The 18,892-nt window shown below is 31.9% G+C and overlaps 1 protein-coding gene across 1 annotated transcript; it reads left to right on the plus strand.

The window, feature by feature from the left end:
• The first annotated feature begins 5,548 nt into the window (after positions 1–5,548).
• On the plus strand, positions 5,549–11,474 carry LOC148191535 (ABC transporter C family member 8-like). The gene is made up of 11 exons (XM_088102155.1): positions 5,549–7,695; positions 7,798–8,118; positions 8,210–8,296; positions 8,374–8,961; positions 9,076–9,240; positions 9,333–9,627; positions 9,720–9,934; positions 10,038–10,343; positions 10,448–10,511; positions 10,745–10,984; positions 11,070–11,474. Exons 1-11 carry the CDS (start codon positions 5,692–5,694, stop codon positions 11,174–11,176), a joined length of 4,392 nt encoding a protein of 1,463 aa, XP_087958281.1. The 5' UTR covers positions 5,549–5,691; the 3' UTR covers positions 11,177–11,474.
• The last annotated feature ends 7,418 nt before the right edge of the window (positions 11,475–18,892 follow it).

The raw sequence follows: 18,892 nt of genomic DNA on the forward strand, positions 1-18,892 counted from the left end.
AATACGTTAAAATATAATTGCTTTGATATAACAAATATTAATATATTTATTTTATTTTTAAGTTTATTAATAATGAACATAATTAAATTAGAATTTAAATAAAAATAATAAAGTTAAAGTTTATTTATTTTATTATAACAATGGATTATTTCAATATTTATTTTGTTAAATTAACTATTTATCTTAAAAGACATATACAACATTAAAAATCAAAAACATTTTCCATTATTATACCATAAGAAAACTATTTACGATAAGATATTAGATTACAATTAAAATTATAATTTTAATAAAAAAAATCAATTCCATTAGTTTTATTTAAATTATGATTTGACACTTTGTCTTCACTAGTGCAGAAAGGACTTTAAACGTATGTTACTTTGGACTTTTAACGTCTGATCTCTGTCCGACGTTATATGAGTGACGTTAATGAGACGTCGGACCCAATAGGTCAAACGTCCATATAGATGTCCGATCCATACAGATCAGACGTTTATATAGACGTCTGACATTATATATCAGACGTCTAAAACGTTGTCGTATTTGATTGCATCTTTTTTCGCTTGAGGCCTCTTGAGTTGTTCCTAGCTCATGGTGATTCGAGTTTACAACTTTATATTTTAGTTGAAGAAAATGTATTGTACGTTTTTTTGTATTGGATGGTTTTAAAAATGTAGTAGAGACAATTGGAGGAGTGCAAAACGCAAGAAATTGCCACCCAAGAACGCCGCTAAGGACACAAGCAAAAATGCACCAAAACCCAACGAAAACTCATTTTAATCGGTTCAAATGAAAGATAATGCATCAAAGAGAGATGTAATAGAAGTAAAATTAATTTAAAACGATGCAAAAGTGAGAAAACGAACCTAAAAAGCGTAACCCGTAGAGAGAAAACACGAGGAAGATAATGAACATTAAGTGCGTGTAACTGCTGCCTCGCGTTCGCGATGTTTTAATGCAGCCATATAGAAGTCGGTTCCCCCACATCAGACGTCTATATGGCTGTAGAAGTCGGATTGGCTGGATCGGACGTCTAAATGAAGTTAAAATGTGACTTTTTAGATTTCAAAAATGAGTATATAGAAGTCGGTTCCACCCACATCGGACGTCTATATGGCTGTAGAATTCAGATTGACAGGATTGGACATCTAAATAGAAGTAAAAAGTAACTTTTTAGATTTAAAAAATGAGTATATAGAAGTCGGTTCCTCCCACATCGGACGTCTATATGGCTGTAGAAGTCGGATTAGCCGGATCAGACGTCTAAATGGAGTTAAAAAGTGACTTTTTAGATTTCAAAAATGAGTAAGAAATCGGTTCCCCCCACATCGGATGTCTATATGGCTGTAGAAGTCGGATTGGCGGGATCAGACGTCCAAATGGAGTTAAAAAGTGACTTTTTAGATTTTAAAAAATGAGTATATAGAAGTCGGTTCCTTCCACATCGGACGTCTATATGGCTGTAGAAGTCGGATTAGCGAGATCAGACGTATAAATGGAGTTAAAAAGTGACTTTTTAGATTTCAAAAATGAGTAAGAAGTCAGTTTCCCCCACATCGGATGTCTATATGGCTGTAGAAGTCGGATTGGCGGGATCAGACGTCCAAATGGAGCTAAAAAGTGACCTTTTAGATTTTAAAAAATGAGTATATAGAAGTCGGTTCCCCAACATATGACGTTTGTCTATATGGTTGTAGAAGTCGGATTGACAGGATCTGACATCTAAATGGAGTTAAAAAGTAACATTTTAGATTTCAAAAATGAGTATATAGAAGTTGGTTTTCCCCACATCGGACGTCTATATGGCTGTAAAAGTCGGATTGGCGGGATCGGACGTCTAAATGGAGTTAAAAAGTGACTTTTTAGATTTCAAAAATGAGTATATAGAAGTCGGTACCCCTACATTGGACGTCTATATGGCTGTAGAAATCAGATTGGTGAGATCAGGCATCTAAATGGAGTTAAAAAGTGACTTTTTAGATTTAAAAAATGAGTATATAGAAGTCGGTTCCCCCACATCGGACGTCTATATGGTTGTAGAAGTCGAATTGGCGGGATCTGACGTCTAAATGGAGTTAAAAAGTGACTTTTTAGATTTAAAAAAAAGAGTACATAGAATCTGTTCCCCCACATCATACGTCTCTATGGCTTTAGACTTCTGTTCCTTCCAGAACAAACGTCTATATGGTTGTTTTATTTACGAAAAATGCCACCAATCATTTTTTACGTTGGATGTTCGAGAATTGGACGTCTAAAGGGTGACGGTAAAGGTCTTTTCTACACTAGTGTTTCATCGCTTCATTTTCCTGGAAGAACCAAGTAACTCATCACCATTACACACTACAATTCTTTGTGAAATATAAAGAAATAGTTTTATAAACAATTAATCATTCATGTTCTTTCAAAGAGAAATAAATTAAATAAAAATAGAAAATAATAAAAATTACAATAAAGTGTATAATGGGTCATGTAATTGTTGAATTTTGATTAGAAAGTTATTCAACTACTAATTTTTGTTTGTTTGTAGAGCTAATACAATTTTTATATTTTATATTAAGATCCATCATTTATTTATTTCCAAATTATTTTACATTAACTCGGTACTAAAAAAACGTTTCAAAATGATTTCTTTACGAGATTTTTAATAAGGTATTGATTTTCAATTTTCTTTTCAATATTTATTTAGAGTTTGTATATATTGAAATTAAACAACAATATTGTATTTATTGTCAAAAATAAAATTATCCAAATAAATAATATATTTTTAATTCCCCTGTAGAAACTATAATTTATCATCATTTGACTGAGAAAGTAAAAGTTCTTTTTTCCATAACCATTATCTTGTATAATTATTCTGTCTATATATAGCTGAATGGGACAATGCAGCACATTCTTCAACAATTGCTTTTTCATAGATACTTTTCAAGGTTCTAATCTCACCTACTTCCATTCACAAGGGAGTGCATGATGATATAATAATTATTAAACTCTGTAAGTTGTATAATATGGAATTTTTCTTTCTGGAATTTTTCTTTGAAAAATTCTTCCGTAGAAAATTCACAAAGCTTTAATCATTTTCAGAATTGTTGGATTGACATATTATACAATTAAAACATGACAGAAATGATGTGATATGTAGCTATCTTGGATGAAATGAATACTGCATGAGAAGCTGTCGTATTATTTTTTTATTTTGATTCCTACTCCAACTTTATAATGTATTGGTTCAATCATTCCAGGGTTTAAAAATTACAAATTTTAATAAAAATATTTAAAAAATGTGATTGAATTGACCAATCAATCTAATTTTATTAATAATCAATTAATATGAATAAAAAATACATAAACTGTATCCAACTATTTTTTGTATTGAATTGAAGATTCATTTTATCCAAATTCAATCAATCAATAGTTTATATATCTACGTAAAATCTCAGTAAAAACAATTAAAGGTTAAATAATTTTTTTCATAGAATTTTCTTTAATTTATTAAACATATATAATAAAAATATAAATTTTAATAAAAATATTAGTATAACATTTATATATAAATAAAATTTTGTTTGAATTTGGAGATATAAAATTATTCAATTAAAAAAAAAATTTAATACTTATTTTGATCTCTCGGTTCGGTTTGTTAGATTTGTTTAAATTGTCCTACCTTTTTTTCAAATGTTTACAAACATTTCATATTTTGTAAAAACGGTTCGAGTTTGTCATTTTTTATGTAGCAACCTCTGTCAATGAGGGATAGACACCCTTCCCACCCAAAACTAGAAGCTTCATCACATAATATCCTTCTTCTGCAATCGTTGTAATCCTCATCCAGCCATAATGAATATCGAGCTACATCGTAGCCTCCATCGCAACTTCTCCTTCGTTCCACCACTGATTCGCGAAGCCACCGTGAGTGCCCTCGTTCAACTGCAAAGCTTACCACAAACCCTCATTCAATCCTTACATCATCCATTGAAATATCTTTGCACCAGAACCTACAAATCTGCGAATCCTAAAATTGCAAAAACCCTAACATTGCAAGAAATCAAAATCGCGAACCATAGAACACGAACGCCAACCACTCAGTTTTATCCATCTGAACCTTATTCTCTTCTTTTCTTAATTGATATAAAGAAATTTAGTTGTTCTTCTATTATGTTATTAGGTTATACAGATTAGAAAAAATTGGAAAAGAACTTGAAGCTCTGAAACAAACCTTTTGTAATTCTTCCTAATTGAAATTATAAATGTCTCTTGCTAGCTTAGAGTGAAATTGTGAAGCTCTAATTATGATATTATGCAAGAAAATAGATTAACATGCTATTTTGAGAATAGCAAACAATCAACATTGTATAAATTATAGAGTCAAAGCAACTTCCATAATTAATTTTAATCAAACATAAAGAATTGAAACTATCAAAACGAGTAGGTAAGACGAAGAACCACAAACCCAAAAAATGAGCAATTTGAACCGTTTTTACAAAATATAGGATGTTTGTGAACATTTGAAAAAAGATAGGATCACTTTAAACAAACCTAACAAATCATGGACCAAAATAAGTATTAAATTTAAAAAAAGTAAATTAATACAAAATAATAATATAAGACCAAATTGAAATTAATACAATAATATAACATCATAATGACATGTGACATTGTCACATTGTCATGTAACACAATATTAGTTTGAAACGTGACAATTTTTTTAAAAAAATATATTAAAAAATAAAAATAGAAATAATTAAAAAATATTTAAAAAAGTAAGAAACCACAAAAACATCTTTAATTATGTTAATGTCTATCTAACAACAAAAACATGATTACGTTAATTTTTTTAAAATAAAAACGCAATTGATAAAATAAAATCGAGAAACCAATATACAATTTCTAACAAAAATGGGACCTTGGAATAATTAAACTTAATGTATTTTATACATGTAAAAGTGAAATTAAATTTTTTCAAAATATTTTTTTAAAGTTTGTTTGATAATTAAAGTTTATTTAAAATATTTATTTCTGTATTTCTTACATCAAACTTAATCAATTTCACCTGTACTTCAACGTGATCTTCTTCTTATTATATCATAATTAATAACACGACACGGTTGCATAAAAGATTTTGATATTACTGGCAAATCATAACAACGGTTCTCCTTAATCTTTAAATTACATAATTATTTAATTATTAAATCAAATCAAAATATTAAAATCAATTCATGTTACTAAAGTTTTTTTTGTCTGTTTCTAACCTTTTAAACACGATATAGTATGCAATCCTTTTGAGATTAACACTTCAAGCACATTATAATTGAAGTGTCTGCTCCAAAAAGGGAAAAATCTCTCTACCACTCAAATCCAATCTTCAACAGTTTTTAAGTGCAATGTTTGCCATGCTCCAACCACTCAAATCAAAAGTGAAAGTGATTCTCTTTGCAAGGGTTTGTACAGGAAGGTGGGGCACACTGATTATGTCAGTTATTCCCTTTTTAGTAACATGTATCCAACATTTCTTTCTTCTCTGCACCGTTAGTGCCACACAACAACACTAAGTTCTTTATTGAAGGAGACTGTGGAAGTTACCTTTTCATGCAAATGATGTCTTTTGTCTAGTTCTTTGACCTTGTTCATTTGCATGAAGAGCATCTTCTAAAGTTTCCCATTGCTGCGTCTAAAAGTCTTGATCATTCTTAGACGATGATGATGATGATGATGGAGATTTTTACTGGATACGCTGATGATTTCTCATGGATTTGTCTGAAGCATTTTGAGTTCACTTCTTTCTGTTCACAAAGGAGCACAATAGACACTATAAATCTAATTTTCCTCTGTGTCTTCTACGCTTCCACCATTGTCACTTTAATCAGAAGAAATTTTATAAATGGAAGTCATACCAAAACCAGGGTTTTCCTTTTTGTCTCTATCTGTTGTGCGATCACCAGCGTTGTGTTTTACAGTATTGCCCTGTGGAGTATCATAGCCAAAACTGGGAACTCCATGGCTAACCACCTCAGCTGGTTAGCATGCGTTGTACGAGGATTTGTTTGGACTTCTTTAGCAGTTTCATTGCTCGTTCAGGGACACAAATGGATCAAAGTTCTAAACTCTGTCTGGTGGGCATGTTCCTTTGCACTAGTTTCGGCTCTCCACATTGAAATTCTGTTTCGAAAGCATGCAATAGAAATTTTCGATGTCCTACTATGGCTCTTACACACGCTTCTTCTCTTCTGTGCCTTCCAAAACCTTGGTTACTTTGTCATTCAAAAGGTGCCGAAAAGTTTATCTGAACCGTTGTTAGCTCCGAAAGTTGACTCGGAAGAAACAGGACTAGGTCGTGCTTCCTTTCTGAGCAAGTTGACTTTCTCTTGGGTTAACTCCTTACTCAGTTTGGGTTACTCAAGGCCACTATCTCTTGAAGACATCCCTTCCATTCTTTCTGAAGATAAGGCACACCTGTCCCACCAAAACTTCATGCATGCATGGCAATCCCTTGCGAGGGAGAGAAGCAAGAACAACACCAAAAACTTGGTGTTTTGGTCCATTGTTAGAACTCACTTAAAAGAGAACATATTAATATCTGTTTACGCATTGCTCAGAACCATTGCTGTAGCTGTTTCTCCTTTAATACTCTATGCTTTTGTCAACTTTTCAAATAGTAGGGATTCCGGGGAGACAGATCTCAGAGAAGGTCTTACCATAGTGGGTTTTCTTATTCTCTCCAAAGTGGTTGACTCTGTGTCACAGAGACACTGGTTTTTTTGTACCAGGAGGTCGGGGTTGAAGATGAGATCAGCTCTGATGGTTGCAGTGTATGAAAAACAACTAAAGCTTTCAAACTCAGCAAGGACAAGACACTCGACAGGTGAAATTGTGAATTACATTGCTGTTGATGCGTATCGCATGGCAGAATTCCCTTGGTGGTTTCATCTAACATGGGCATGTACATTGCAAATTCTTCTATCTATCAGTATCCTGTATGGAGTTGTGGGAGTAGGTGCACTTCCCGGTTTAATCCCTCTTCTTATATGTGGACTTATCAATGTGCCATTTGCCAAGTTCCTACAAAAGTGCATGGCACAGTTCATGATTTCACAGGATGAGCGTCTTAGAGCAACTTCAGAAATTCTGAATAGCATGAAAATCATCAAGTTACAGTCCTGGGAAGACAAATTCAAGAGTTTGGTTGAGAACCTACGTGCGAAAGAGTTCATTTGGCTATCTAAGGCACAGGTGTTGAAAGCTTATGGGTCACTTTTATATTGGATGTCTCCTACCATCGTTTCTGCTGTTGTTTTCGTCGGTTGTGCTGTTTTCAATAGTGCTCCATTAAATGCCGGGACCATATTTACAGTTCTTGCAACGTTGAGGAACTTGGCAGAACCTGTTCGAATGATTCCGGAGGCTCTATCTGTTCTGATCCAAGTTAAGGTATCTTTTGATCGTCTCAATACCTTTTTGTTTGACGAAGAACTACATACCAGTGATGGTAACAAAAGTTATAAAAACCGAAGTTCAATTAATGCGGTAGAAATCCAAGCTGGCAACTTCATTTGGGACCATGAATCAGTATCCCCGACTTTAAGAGATGTGAATTTAGAAATTAAATGGGGACAAAAAGTTGCAGTTTGTGGGCCAGTTGGAGCTGGAAAATCATCTTTTTTGTATGCAGTATTAGGAGAGATTCCCAAGATATCAGGAACTGTGAGTTAAGCAAAACAAGTTTAGCTTTATGTTCTCATGTCGTTCATGCTGTTATTCTTTGTATTTAATTGTCTTATGAAATTTCTGAATGATGGAAAATAGGTTAATGTGTTTGGAAACATAGCATATGTTTCTCAAACTTCTTGGATACAGAGTGGGACGGTTCGAGAGAATATACTATTCGGCAAGCCAATGGAGAAAACAAGATACGAGAATGCCATTAGAGTTTGTGCCTTGGATAAGGATATCAATGATTTTAGTAATGGTGATCTTACAGAAATAGGTCAGCGAGGGATTAACATGAGTGGAGGACAAAAGCAAAGGATTCAACTAGCTCGTGCTGTCTACAATGATGCTGACATTTATCTCCTCGATGACCCTTTCAGTGCAGTTGATGCTCACACTGCTGCTATCCTTTTCAAAGTAAGAAACTTTCACAATTAGATTCTTAACTTCAGTGGAACTGTTTTTTCCACCTCATTGAATCAAACCACTTGCATTTATATGGTTACAGGACTGCGTAATGACGGCTCTAAGAGAAAAAACAGTCATTCTAGTGACACATCAAGTGGAGTTTCTCTCAGAAGTTGATACAATCCTGGTAAAGTACATCGTTTAGATACCTATTACATTACATTTGTGTATAATTAACACGAGATTTTATGACTCAAATTCTAGGTAATGGAAGGTGGAAAAGTTACTGAATCAGGAAAGTATGAGAATCTCTTAACAGCTGGGACTGCCTTTGAACAACTTGTGAGCGCTCATACGGAAGCAATTACAGAGTTGGATCAGAATAATGAGAACAGAACTAGTAGAGAAGAGTCTCAAGGTGTTTATAAAAATCAAAGCGAGGGGGAGATTTCTACGGAGGGTCAACTTGGGATGCAACTTACACAAGAAGAAGAAAAAGAGATTGGTGATGTCGGCTTCAAGACATTCTGGGATTATATTTCCTTTTCCAGGGGTCCATTGATGCTGTTTTATATAATTTTGGCACAATGTGCTTTTGTTGCTTTGCAGACTGCATCAACGGTTTGGCTTGCTTTAGCCATTGATATTCCAAAAATAACTAGTGCCTTCTTGGTTGGGGTCTACTCATTAATTTCATTTTCTGGTGCTGCGTTTGTATATATAAGGGCTCTCTTGACCTCTTACCTTGGATTAAATGCTTCCAAAGCTTTCTTCACAAGTTTCAATACTGCTATCTTCAATGCTCCTATGCTGTTCTTTGACTCAACCCCCATAGGAAGGATTTTAACAAGAGTAAGATTAAGATTTCATTTCCCAATGGAAAAAAAAAAAACAATTTCCCTGTGTTTGATCATTATTAACATTTAGTCATATTCAAAATTTTGATCCACTTTTTCTCTCTTGCAGGCTTCATCAGATTTAAGTACTTTGGATTTTGACATACCTTATTCGATAACCTTTGTAACATGTGTACCAATTGAAATTTTGGTGGCTATTGGTCTAATGGTTTTAGTAACATGGCCAGTTCTCATTGTTGCCATTCCTGCAATAGTTGCGTCAAAATATGTTCAGGTTTAGCCACTTTAAAAAAAATTTAATTTTTTATTTCTCGTCCCCTGCTTAACTCACAGCTAAATTTTTCCAAATCTTCTCCTCCATGAAAGGAATATTATCAAGCCTCGTCAAGGGAATTAATGAGGATCAATGGAACCACGAAAGCTCCTGTGATGAATTTTGCAGCTGAAACATCACTTGGTGTTGTTACTCTGAGAGCATTCGATATGGTAGAAAGATTTTTTAAAAACTACTTAAAGCTTGTGGACACAGACGCAACACTGTTTTTCCATTCTAATGTGGCCACGGAATGGTTAGTTTTGAGGATTGAAGCACTTCAAAATTTGACAGTCATCACTTCAGCTTTGCTACTTGTTCTATTTCCTCAGGGATACGTGTCCTCAGGTAATATTACTTCACAGGTTAATCAGCAAGATAAAGCTTTTGCATGTTATTAACAAGCTTTTAACTGTTCAAAATTCACTTGGATTATGCAGGTCTTGTGGGACTATCTCTCTCTTACGCATTATCCTTAACGTATTCACATATATTTTGGACTCGAATGTATTGCAACCTATTAAACTATCTTATCTCTGTTGAAAGAATCAAGCAATTCGTTCACCTACCGTCAGAGCCTCCTGCTGTTGTGAAGGACCACCAACCTCCATCTTCATGGCCTTCCAAAGGCAGGATTGACCTTCAAGCCTTAGAAGTAAACTTTCATCCTTGTTATTCATTCTTTTTTCTTTATTTTAATACTATCAAATGGATAAATCTTCTTCTTTGTGATGGCTATTTTCCTTCGCTGGTCTCAGATTAGATACCGTCCGAATGCTCCATTAGTGCTTAAGGGTATCACTTGCACGTTTAGAGAAGGGAGCAGAGTGGGAGTTGTAGGAAGAACCGGAAGTGGAAAGAGTACACTCATAAGTGCTTTGTTTCGCTTAGTTGAGCCAGCAAGCGGTGACATTCTCATAGATGGGATTAACATATGCTCAATGGGGTTGAAGGATTTGAGAATGAAACTAAGCATCATCCCTCAGGAACCAACTCTTTTCAAGGGCAGCATCAGAACCAACTTGGACCCTTTAGGCCTGTATTCAGATGATGAGATATGGAAGGTAAACGGACTAGTTCTGCTGTTAAAAATTGTTTTTTTAACACCTTTATGTTTTGCTTGAGCTTGTACTAAACAAGTGTTTGATTATGTTTAATTTGTATATAGGCTTTAGAGAAATGTCAGCTTAAGGAAACTATCAGCCATCTTCCAAATCTCTTAGACTCTCAGGGTGAGTAAGCTTAACCTACTTAGAGCCACAGATCTGGTATGGGAATTTTCTGGCCAATTCCCTCAGCAGCCTTTGGCAAAAATCTATTGCAGCTTTACTCTTTTCAGGTTTAAAATCATGAGGCATAACATTTGAACTTGCAAGTTGTTTTTCCAAAATAAAAGTCTTCGATTCATAAATTAAGATTTTGGAACAAATTAGCCATTGAAGGCTGATTGAGAATGATTATACAGTGAGTGATGAAGGTGGAAATTGGAGCTTGGGACAACGGCAACTGTTTTGTCTTGGAAGAGTACTGCTAAAGAGGAACAGAATTCTTGTTCTGGATGAAGCCACTGCCTCCATTGACTCTGCCACAGATTCAATTCTACAAAGAATTATCAGACAAGAGTTTGAAGCATGCACAGTTATTACAGTGGCTCACAGGGTTCCCACTGTTATAGACAGTGATATGGTTATGGTCCTCTCCTATGGTATCTTCTTTCATTCTTTTTTCCTCCTTTTTTGATACACTGCAAACTCAGTTAGTTGTCTAATATATTTTCTATGGTTTCCTAGGGAAAATGGTTGAATATGACGAGCCTTCGAGACTAATGGATACCAATTCTTTATTCTCTAAGCTGGTAGCTGAATATTGGGCCAGCTGCAGCAAGAATTCCTCCTAAAATCTTTGTTTGCAGCAACATTAAAAAAAAAGACAGACCGATCTTACGGTACAATTACAATAAGTTTATGGATAGGAAAAAGAGAACAAATAAACGAAAGAAAATTAAGCAATTGAAATTTTGGAAGGTTGTGGGAACTTTTACAGAGTGGTCCTTCCTACACTTTGTGTATCTGTTTGGAAGGGTGTGGATGCTTTCATGATATTGCATGGAGTGATTTTGAATTTATATCAGCAAAATAAACTCAGTCATATCAGGAAATTAAATTCATACAGCATTGTAGCGACTATTCACTGAACTAGCAATCACTTCCAAATCCATTCTTTTGCCAAAGTTGATTTAGTTTCAAGTTTCTTGCACCGAAGAAAAAGTAAACCATTTTTTTACAATATTCCAAGAATTAGGAAAGTATGATAAAAAGGAGAGGATCAAATAATATGGATAGGAGATCATCTATGTTAAAGCTATAAAACTAACATTCAAATAAATTATATTGGAATATAAATTATATGTTTAAAGTTTATTAAGTTACTATGGAAATTTTTTCCAAGATTTGATTATATGGTATTTACAGCATGTTTATAATATAATAATAAGTAAATTTGTGTTATGATTTTTAGCAATGAGATTGATGTAATTAAGTTTGTAGCCTTTTGCTTGACTTATCAAAGCGCAAAAGTAAAATATTAGAGGTCTGATGAGATGTTGTAGCAGACAGATAGACCAAAGTGGTAATGGGAGAGCATAGTTAAAGATTTTGTTACTCATTTTCCAAGGTTATGAGTAGTCATGATTGAATTTGGGTGATAGTAGATAAGCCAATGAAGAATGTTCATTTTCTAGTCATTAATATGGGATGTTTATGGTCAAGCTAGCATAGTTGTATATCGAGGAGATAGTAAGGTTGCATGGAGTGTCTCAAGTATTGATCTTAAGTTTACTTCTAGATTTTGGTAGACACTACAACAATCTTTGAGTAGCGAGCTCAGGATGGGTTTTGCTTATTATCCTCAAAGTAATCTGTGAAAGAAAAGAGATGAGTCTACTTGGGAGTTAGAGAAGGATACGAAAAAGTCATACCCTCATCTATTTCCTAGTAAGTTCAATTTTGAAGGTCAAAATTTTTGTTGTTGGAGATAGTGTAAGAGCCTAGAAAATAGTGTCTTTGAGGTGATAACATGTTTTAAATAATGATACTCTATTATTTTAATATTAAAAGTCCAAAATATAAATAAAATTTCTATTAACAAGTTTTATTACTTAAAAACACATCATCTATATAAAAACTCTTTCTCTAATAGATCTTTACCCTCTCTCCAAGAATTTTGACTCCCTATTCATCTGTCTGAAGATTAGAGAATGCCTGAGTGATCTTTGAGGCAATGTCTTCTACTTCAACCAATTAGTTTTTGCAAAAGAGAAAGTTGGTTTATTCTATTTTTCTTAGTTTGTACATTTTTCCAAGTATGTGAGTTGTCTAAGCTTGTATGTGACCTTTGAGTCTTTTATAAGACTCTCTATTAATAGGTGGTTGTAACTGTGTACCTTGATCATGTTCCTGTTGTTTGTAGGAGCATATAACGTTTTTTGTGCATGTGAAGCTATCTTAAGACCTTAGAGCTTACTAGTCATCTATAAGGTAAGGGAAGCTAGTTACTTTGATTTTAATTGATAGACAAGTTTTAATTACTAATTGTAGGCTTGTATGGTAGTTGAATTGTGAAATTGAGTTATTTGATGATATTTGGTTTATTGAGTTAAGATTAGGAAGTTGAATCATCTTTAGTGATAAGGTGATTGAATTCTTGCTATGTTTAATTCGTGAGGCAAGGCTAGAGTCGGGGAACTACTAACTTAGTTATCTTTGGACGAATATTCTCGTTGAGTGAAATCAAAGTCAGAGGATTCACTGATTTAACCTTTGTTGGACAGTAATATGGTTCGTGGGCAAGCTCAAAGTTAGAAAGATACTGACTTAGTGGTCACTGGCAAAGAATATTCTTGTTGACTTAATAGTGGCTCGACAAAAATGTCTCGTTGGGCAACTTTTGTGATATTTAAGCCTTTGAGATTTAGGGATGATCTTGTTGAGCAAGCTATGTAATCTCTAGACGAGTATACTTTTAAGTACTACTTGTTGAGCGAGACTAACAAAGTCTAACACTAATTATCGTATGTGTTTTTCTAGTTATGTTGTTTAAAGGTTGTGTTCTGAAGATTAATGTGATGACTAGTTTGTAGTATCTATTCGAGAATGGTTGCAACTGATCCAAAGAAAAAACTGGTTGTGGTTTTGTTTGGTGTATGCTTTGATACATGAGAGTTCTAAAAGTGGGTATCCTAATATTCAACTAGTTATTAAACTCATATAGAGATGAATGGGATGGAAGAGAGAATGACAAGAGATTTTTTCCTAGACATTTGGTTTAGGCATAAAGAGACTAACCTCGTGAGTAATAGGGTGTTAACCCTTGTGTTTAGAACTCTATAAAGTATAGATACTATTACGAGTGCACATATGTGAAAAACATATATCCGAATAATTAAGTCTAGAGTCAATGGTAGTATGTTTTCTTTTGAATACTAGCTTATTGTACCTTCTTTTCTCTTCTATGTTGTTTATCTTTTGCAATTATCATCTATTGGTGTGAATAGATTAGGCTATAGACTATTCTCACAATATAACAAAGTCTTTCAAATATTAATAAAACAAGATAATTAAGAAATTTTAAAGTGAGAATAACATTTACAAAGAATAAAATAAAATATAAGAATCGAAACTTTTTATGTAAAATTTATTTTTAATATCAGTATTTAATATAATAATATATTTGTGTGTTTGAAATTCTTCTATAAAATCAATAAAAGTTGAAAAAAATACTAATGTGGTAACATTTTAAATTGGATAATGATATTTTGACAACATTTTTGACAACATTTTAACATCATCTACGTGTCATTTTGTGATTGGTCCAAAATTACTCCACAATCAATAATAATTATTATAAACACTAACATAGACCAATCACAGAATGACACATAGATGATGTTAAAAGGTTGTAAAAAATATTGTCAAAGTATCATTATCCTTTTAAATTCAATAGAATTTGAGAAGGAATTTCTAACTTTATAATGGTAAAAAATATTATATGAATATTTATTCAATTTCTCTGCTTGAAATTAAAATGCATAATCGTGTTAAGATATATCAAATATTGTATTAACTGATATTAGACAATCAAATATTATAATCGTGTTAAGATATATCAAATATTGTATTAACTGATATATTAGACAATCAAATATTGTATTAGTTATAATTTAAATATTAGTATAATTTGTATAGATTTGTACACATGTCATTCTTTAATAGATAGGATTATTTTATATATATACACACACGATACTCTATATTTAGAATAACATCTCATAATTATTTTTTAATTTTTTCTATAAATCGTAGTAAAGATTTTCCATAAATAAATTATGTTAATATTTTATTCTTAGTTATAATAATTATAATGCGTGACGAAGAAGAAAAAGAAATGAATTTTGGAATTTTTATTCATTTTTAATTTTCTTTTAAATATTTATCCAGAATATATATATATATATATATATATATATATATATATATATATATATATATATATATATATATATATATATATTTGAGTTAAACAATACTATTGTATTTATAGTCAAAATGAAATTATCCAAATAAATAATATATTTTTAATCTGCGTGCATAAACATAATGTATCACCAACTGAGTAAGTAAAAATTTTTGTTCTTTTTCATCACCATTGTCATATCTTTTATATATAGAGATATTATGAAACCAGTGCAGATATAGCTGAATGAGACAATTCAGCACATTTTTCATCAATTATTCATAGGGGATTTTATATGATGATAAAACATTGTAATTTTGCATTTGGAACATTGCTTCAATAGAAATTTTTATTTGAAACATTTTCTTTACCGAGATAAATTGAGAAAAAATTATAAAATTACAAAATTATGAAATTATTAATTATAAAATTACAACATTTTATAACAAAATGATAAAATTACAATATTATAAAAGTATAAAACTATATAATTATAAAATCATACTATAATATTATAAAATTATAAGATTAAAAAATTAAAAAATTATAAAGTTCAATATTTAGGATAGTAAATTACCTCTTAATTGTAATGGTTCATAATTACTATTAAGCAAAATAGTTACAAAAGTAATATCTATGTATTACACTATTTTTCATTAATTTACATAAAAAAAGTTTTTCAAAGACATAGACTCAAGCAAAAGAAGAATAATTATGCAAAATACAAAAAAAAAGTACGTAAATAACTTTCATTATTTATATGATTTCTAAATTATCTTACTTTATATGATCTTCACCTGCACTATTATATGTTAGTGTAAGTACATAATAATAATAATAAAATAATAATAATAATAATAATACAAACAAGAGAAAGTTAATATATTAAAAAGAAAAAGAATTATAATAATTCAAATATTTATTTTAAACTTAATAGAGTTTAAGATGGAATTTTAATACGTTAAAATATAATTGCTTTGATATAACAAATATTAATATATTTATTTTATTTTTAAGTTTATTAATAATGAACATAATTAAATTAGAATTTAAATAAAAATAATAAAGTTAAAGTTTATTTATTTTATTATAACAATGGATTATTTCAATATTTATTTTGTTAAATTAACTATTTATCTTAAAAGTCATATACAACATTAAAAATCAAAAACATTTTCCATTATTATACCATAAGAAAACTATTTACGATAAGATATTAGATTACAATTAAAATTATAATTTTAATAAAAAAAATCAATTCCATTAGTTTTATTTAAATTATGATTTGACACTTTGTCTTCACTAGTGCAGAAAGGACTTTAGACGTATGTTACTTTGGACTTTTAACGTCTGATCTCTGTCCGACGTTATATGAGTGACGTTAATGAGACGTCAGACCCAATAGGTCAAACGTCCATATAGACGTCAGATCCATACAGGTCAGACGTTTATATAGACGTCTGACATTATATATCAGACGTCTAAAACGTTGTCGTATTTGATTGCATCTTTTTTCGCTTGAGGCCTCTTGAGTTGTTCCTAGCTCATGGTGATTCGAGTTTACAACTTTATATTTTAGTTGAAGAAAATGTATTGTACGTTTTTTTGTATTGGATGGTTTTAAAAATGTAGTAGAGAGAATTGGAGGAGTGCAAAACGCAAGAAATTGCCACCCAAGAACGCCGCTAAGGACACGAGCAAAAATGCACCAAAACCCAACGAAAACTCATTTTAATCGGTTCAAATGAAAGATAATGCATCAAAGAGAGATGTAATAGAAGTAAAATTAATTTAAAACGATGCAAAAGTGAGAAAACGAACCTAAAAAGCGTAACCCGTAGAGAGAAAACGCGAGGAAGATAATGAACATTAAGTGCGTGTAACTGCTGCCTCGCGTTCGCGGTGTTTTAATGCAGCCATATAGAAGTCAGTTCCCCCACATCAGACGTCTATATGGCTGTAGAAGTCGGATTGGCTGGATCGGACGTTTAAATGAAGTTAAAATGTGACTTTTTAGATTTCAAAAATGAGTATATAGAAGTCGGTTCCACCCACATCGGACGTCTATATGGCTGTAGAATTCAGATTGACAGGATTGGACGTCTAAATGGAAGTAAAAGGTAACTTTTTAGATTTAAAAAATGAGTATATAGAAGTCGGTTCCTCCCACATCGGACGTCTATATGGCTGTAGAAGTCGGATTAGCCGGATCAGACGTCTAAATGGAGTTAAAAAGTGACTTTTTAGATTTCAAAAATGAGTAAGAAATCGGTTCCCCCCACATCGGATGTCTATATGGCTATAGAAGTCGGATTGGCGGGATCAGACGTCCAAATGGAGTTAAAAAGTGACTTTTTAGATTTTAAAAAATGAGTATATAGAAGTCAGTTCCTTCCACATCGGACGTCTATATGGCTGTAGAAGTCGGATTAGCGAGATCAGACGTCTAAATGGAGTTAAAAAGTGACTTTTTAGATTTCAAAAATGAGTAAGAAGTCAGTTTCCCCCACATCGGATGTCTATATGGCTGTAGAAGTAGGATTGGCGGGATCGGACGTCCAAATGGAGTTAAAAAGTGACCTTTTAGATTTTAAAAAATGAGTATATAGAAGTCGGTTCCCCAACATATGACGTTTGTCTATATGGCTGTAGAAGTCGGATTGACGGGATCTGACATCTAAATGGAGTTAAAAAGTAACTTTTTAGATTTCAAAAATGAGTATATAGAAGTTGGTTCCCCCCACATCGGACGTCTATATGGCTGTAAAAGTCGGATTGGCGGGATCGGACGTCTAAATGGAGTTAAAAAGTGACTTTTTAGATTTCAAAAATGAGTATATAGAAGTCGGTACCCCCACATCGGACGTCTATATGGCTGTAGAAATCAGATTGGTGGGATCAGGCGTCTAAATGGAGTTAAAAAGTGACTTTTTAGATTTAAAAAATGAGTATATAGAAGTCGGTTCCCCCACATCGGACGTCTATATGGTTGTAGAAGTCTAATTGGCGGGATCTGACGTCTAAATGGAGTTAAAAAGTGACTTTTTAGATTTAAAAAAAAGAGTACATAGAATCTGTTCCCCCACATCATACGTCTCTATGGCTTTAGACTTCTGTTCCTTCCAGAACAAACGTCTATATGGTTGTTTTATTTACGAAAAATGCCACCAGTCATTTTTTACGTTGGATGTTCAAGAATTGGACGTCTAAAGGGTGACGTTAAAGGTCTTTTCTGCACTAGTGTTTCATCGCTTCATTTTCCTGGAAAAACCAAGTAACTCATCACCATTACACACTACAGTTCTTTGTGAAATATAAAGAAATAGTTTTATAAACAATTAATCATTCATGTTCTTTCAAAGAGAAATAAATTAAATAAAAATAGAAAATAATAAACATTACAATAAAGTGTATAATGGGTCATGTAATTGTTGAATTTTGATTAGAAAGTTACTCAACTACTAATTTTTGTTTGTTTGTAGAGCTAATACAATTTTTATATTTTATATTAAGATCCATCATTTATTTATTTCCAAATTATTTTACATTAACTCGGTACTAAAAAAACGTTTCAAAATGATTTCTTTACGAGATTTTTAATAAGGTATTGATTTTCAATTTTCTTTTCAATATTTATTTAGAGTTTGTATATATTGAAATTAAACAACAATATTGTATTTATTGTCAAAAATAAAATTATCCAAATAAATAATATATTTTTAATTCCCCTGTAGAAACTATAATTTATCATCATTTGACTGAGAAAGTAAAAGTTCTTTTTTCCATAACCATTATCTTGTATAATTATTCTGTCTATATATAGCTGAATGAGACAATGCAGCACATTCTTCAACAATTGCTTTTTCATAGATACTTTTCAAGGTTCTAATCTCACCTACTTCCATTCACAAGGGAGTGCATGATGATATAATAATTATTAAACTCTGTAAGTTGTATAATATGGAATTTTTCTTTCTGGAATTTTTCTTTGAAAAATTCTTCCGTAGAAAATTCACAAAGCTTTAATCATTTTCAGAATTGTTGGATTGACATATTATACAATTAAAACATGACAGAAATGATGTGATATGTAGCTATCTTG

This window comes from Vigna umbellata, chromosome 11 (genome assembly GCF_029865625.1).
Source record: "Vigna umbellata cultivar VRB3 chromosome 11, Vumbellata_1.0, whole genome shotgun sequence".
NCBI classification, from domain to species: Eukaryota; Viridiplantae; Streptophyta; class Magnoliopsida; order Fabales; family Fabaceae; genus Vigna; species Vigna umbellata.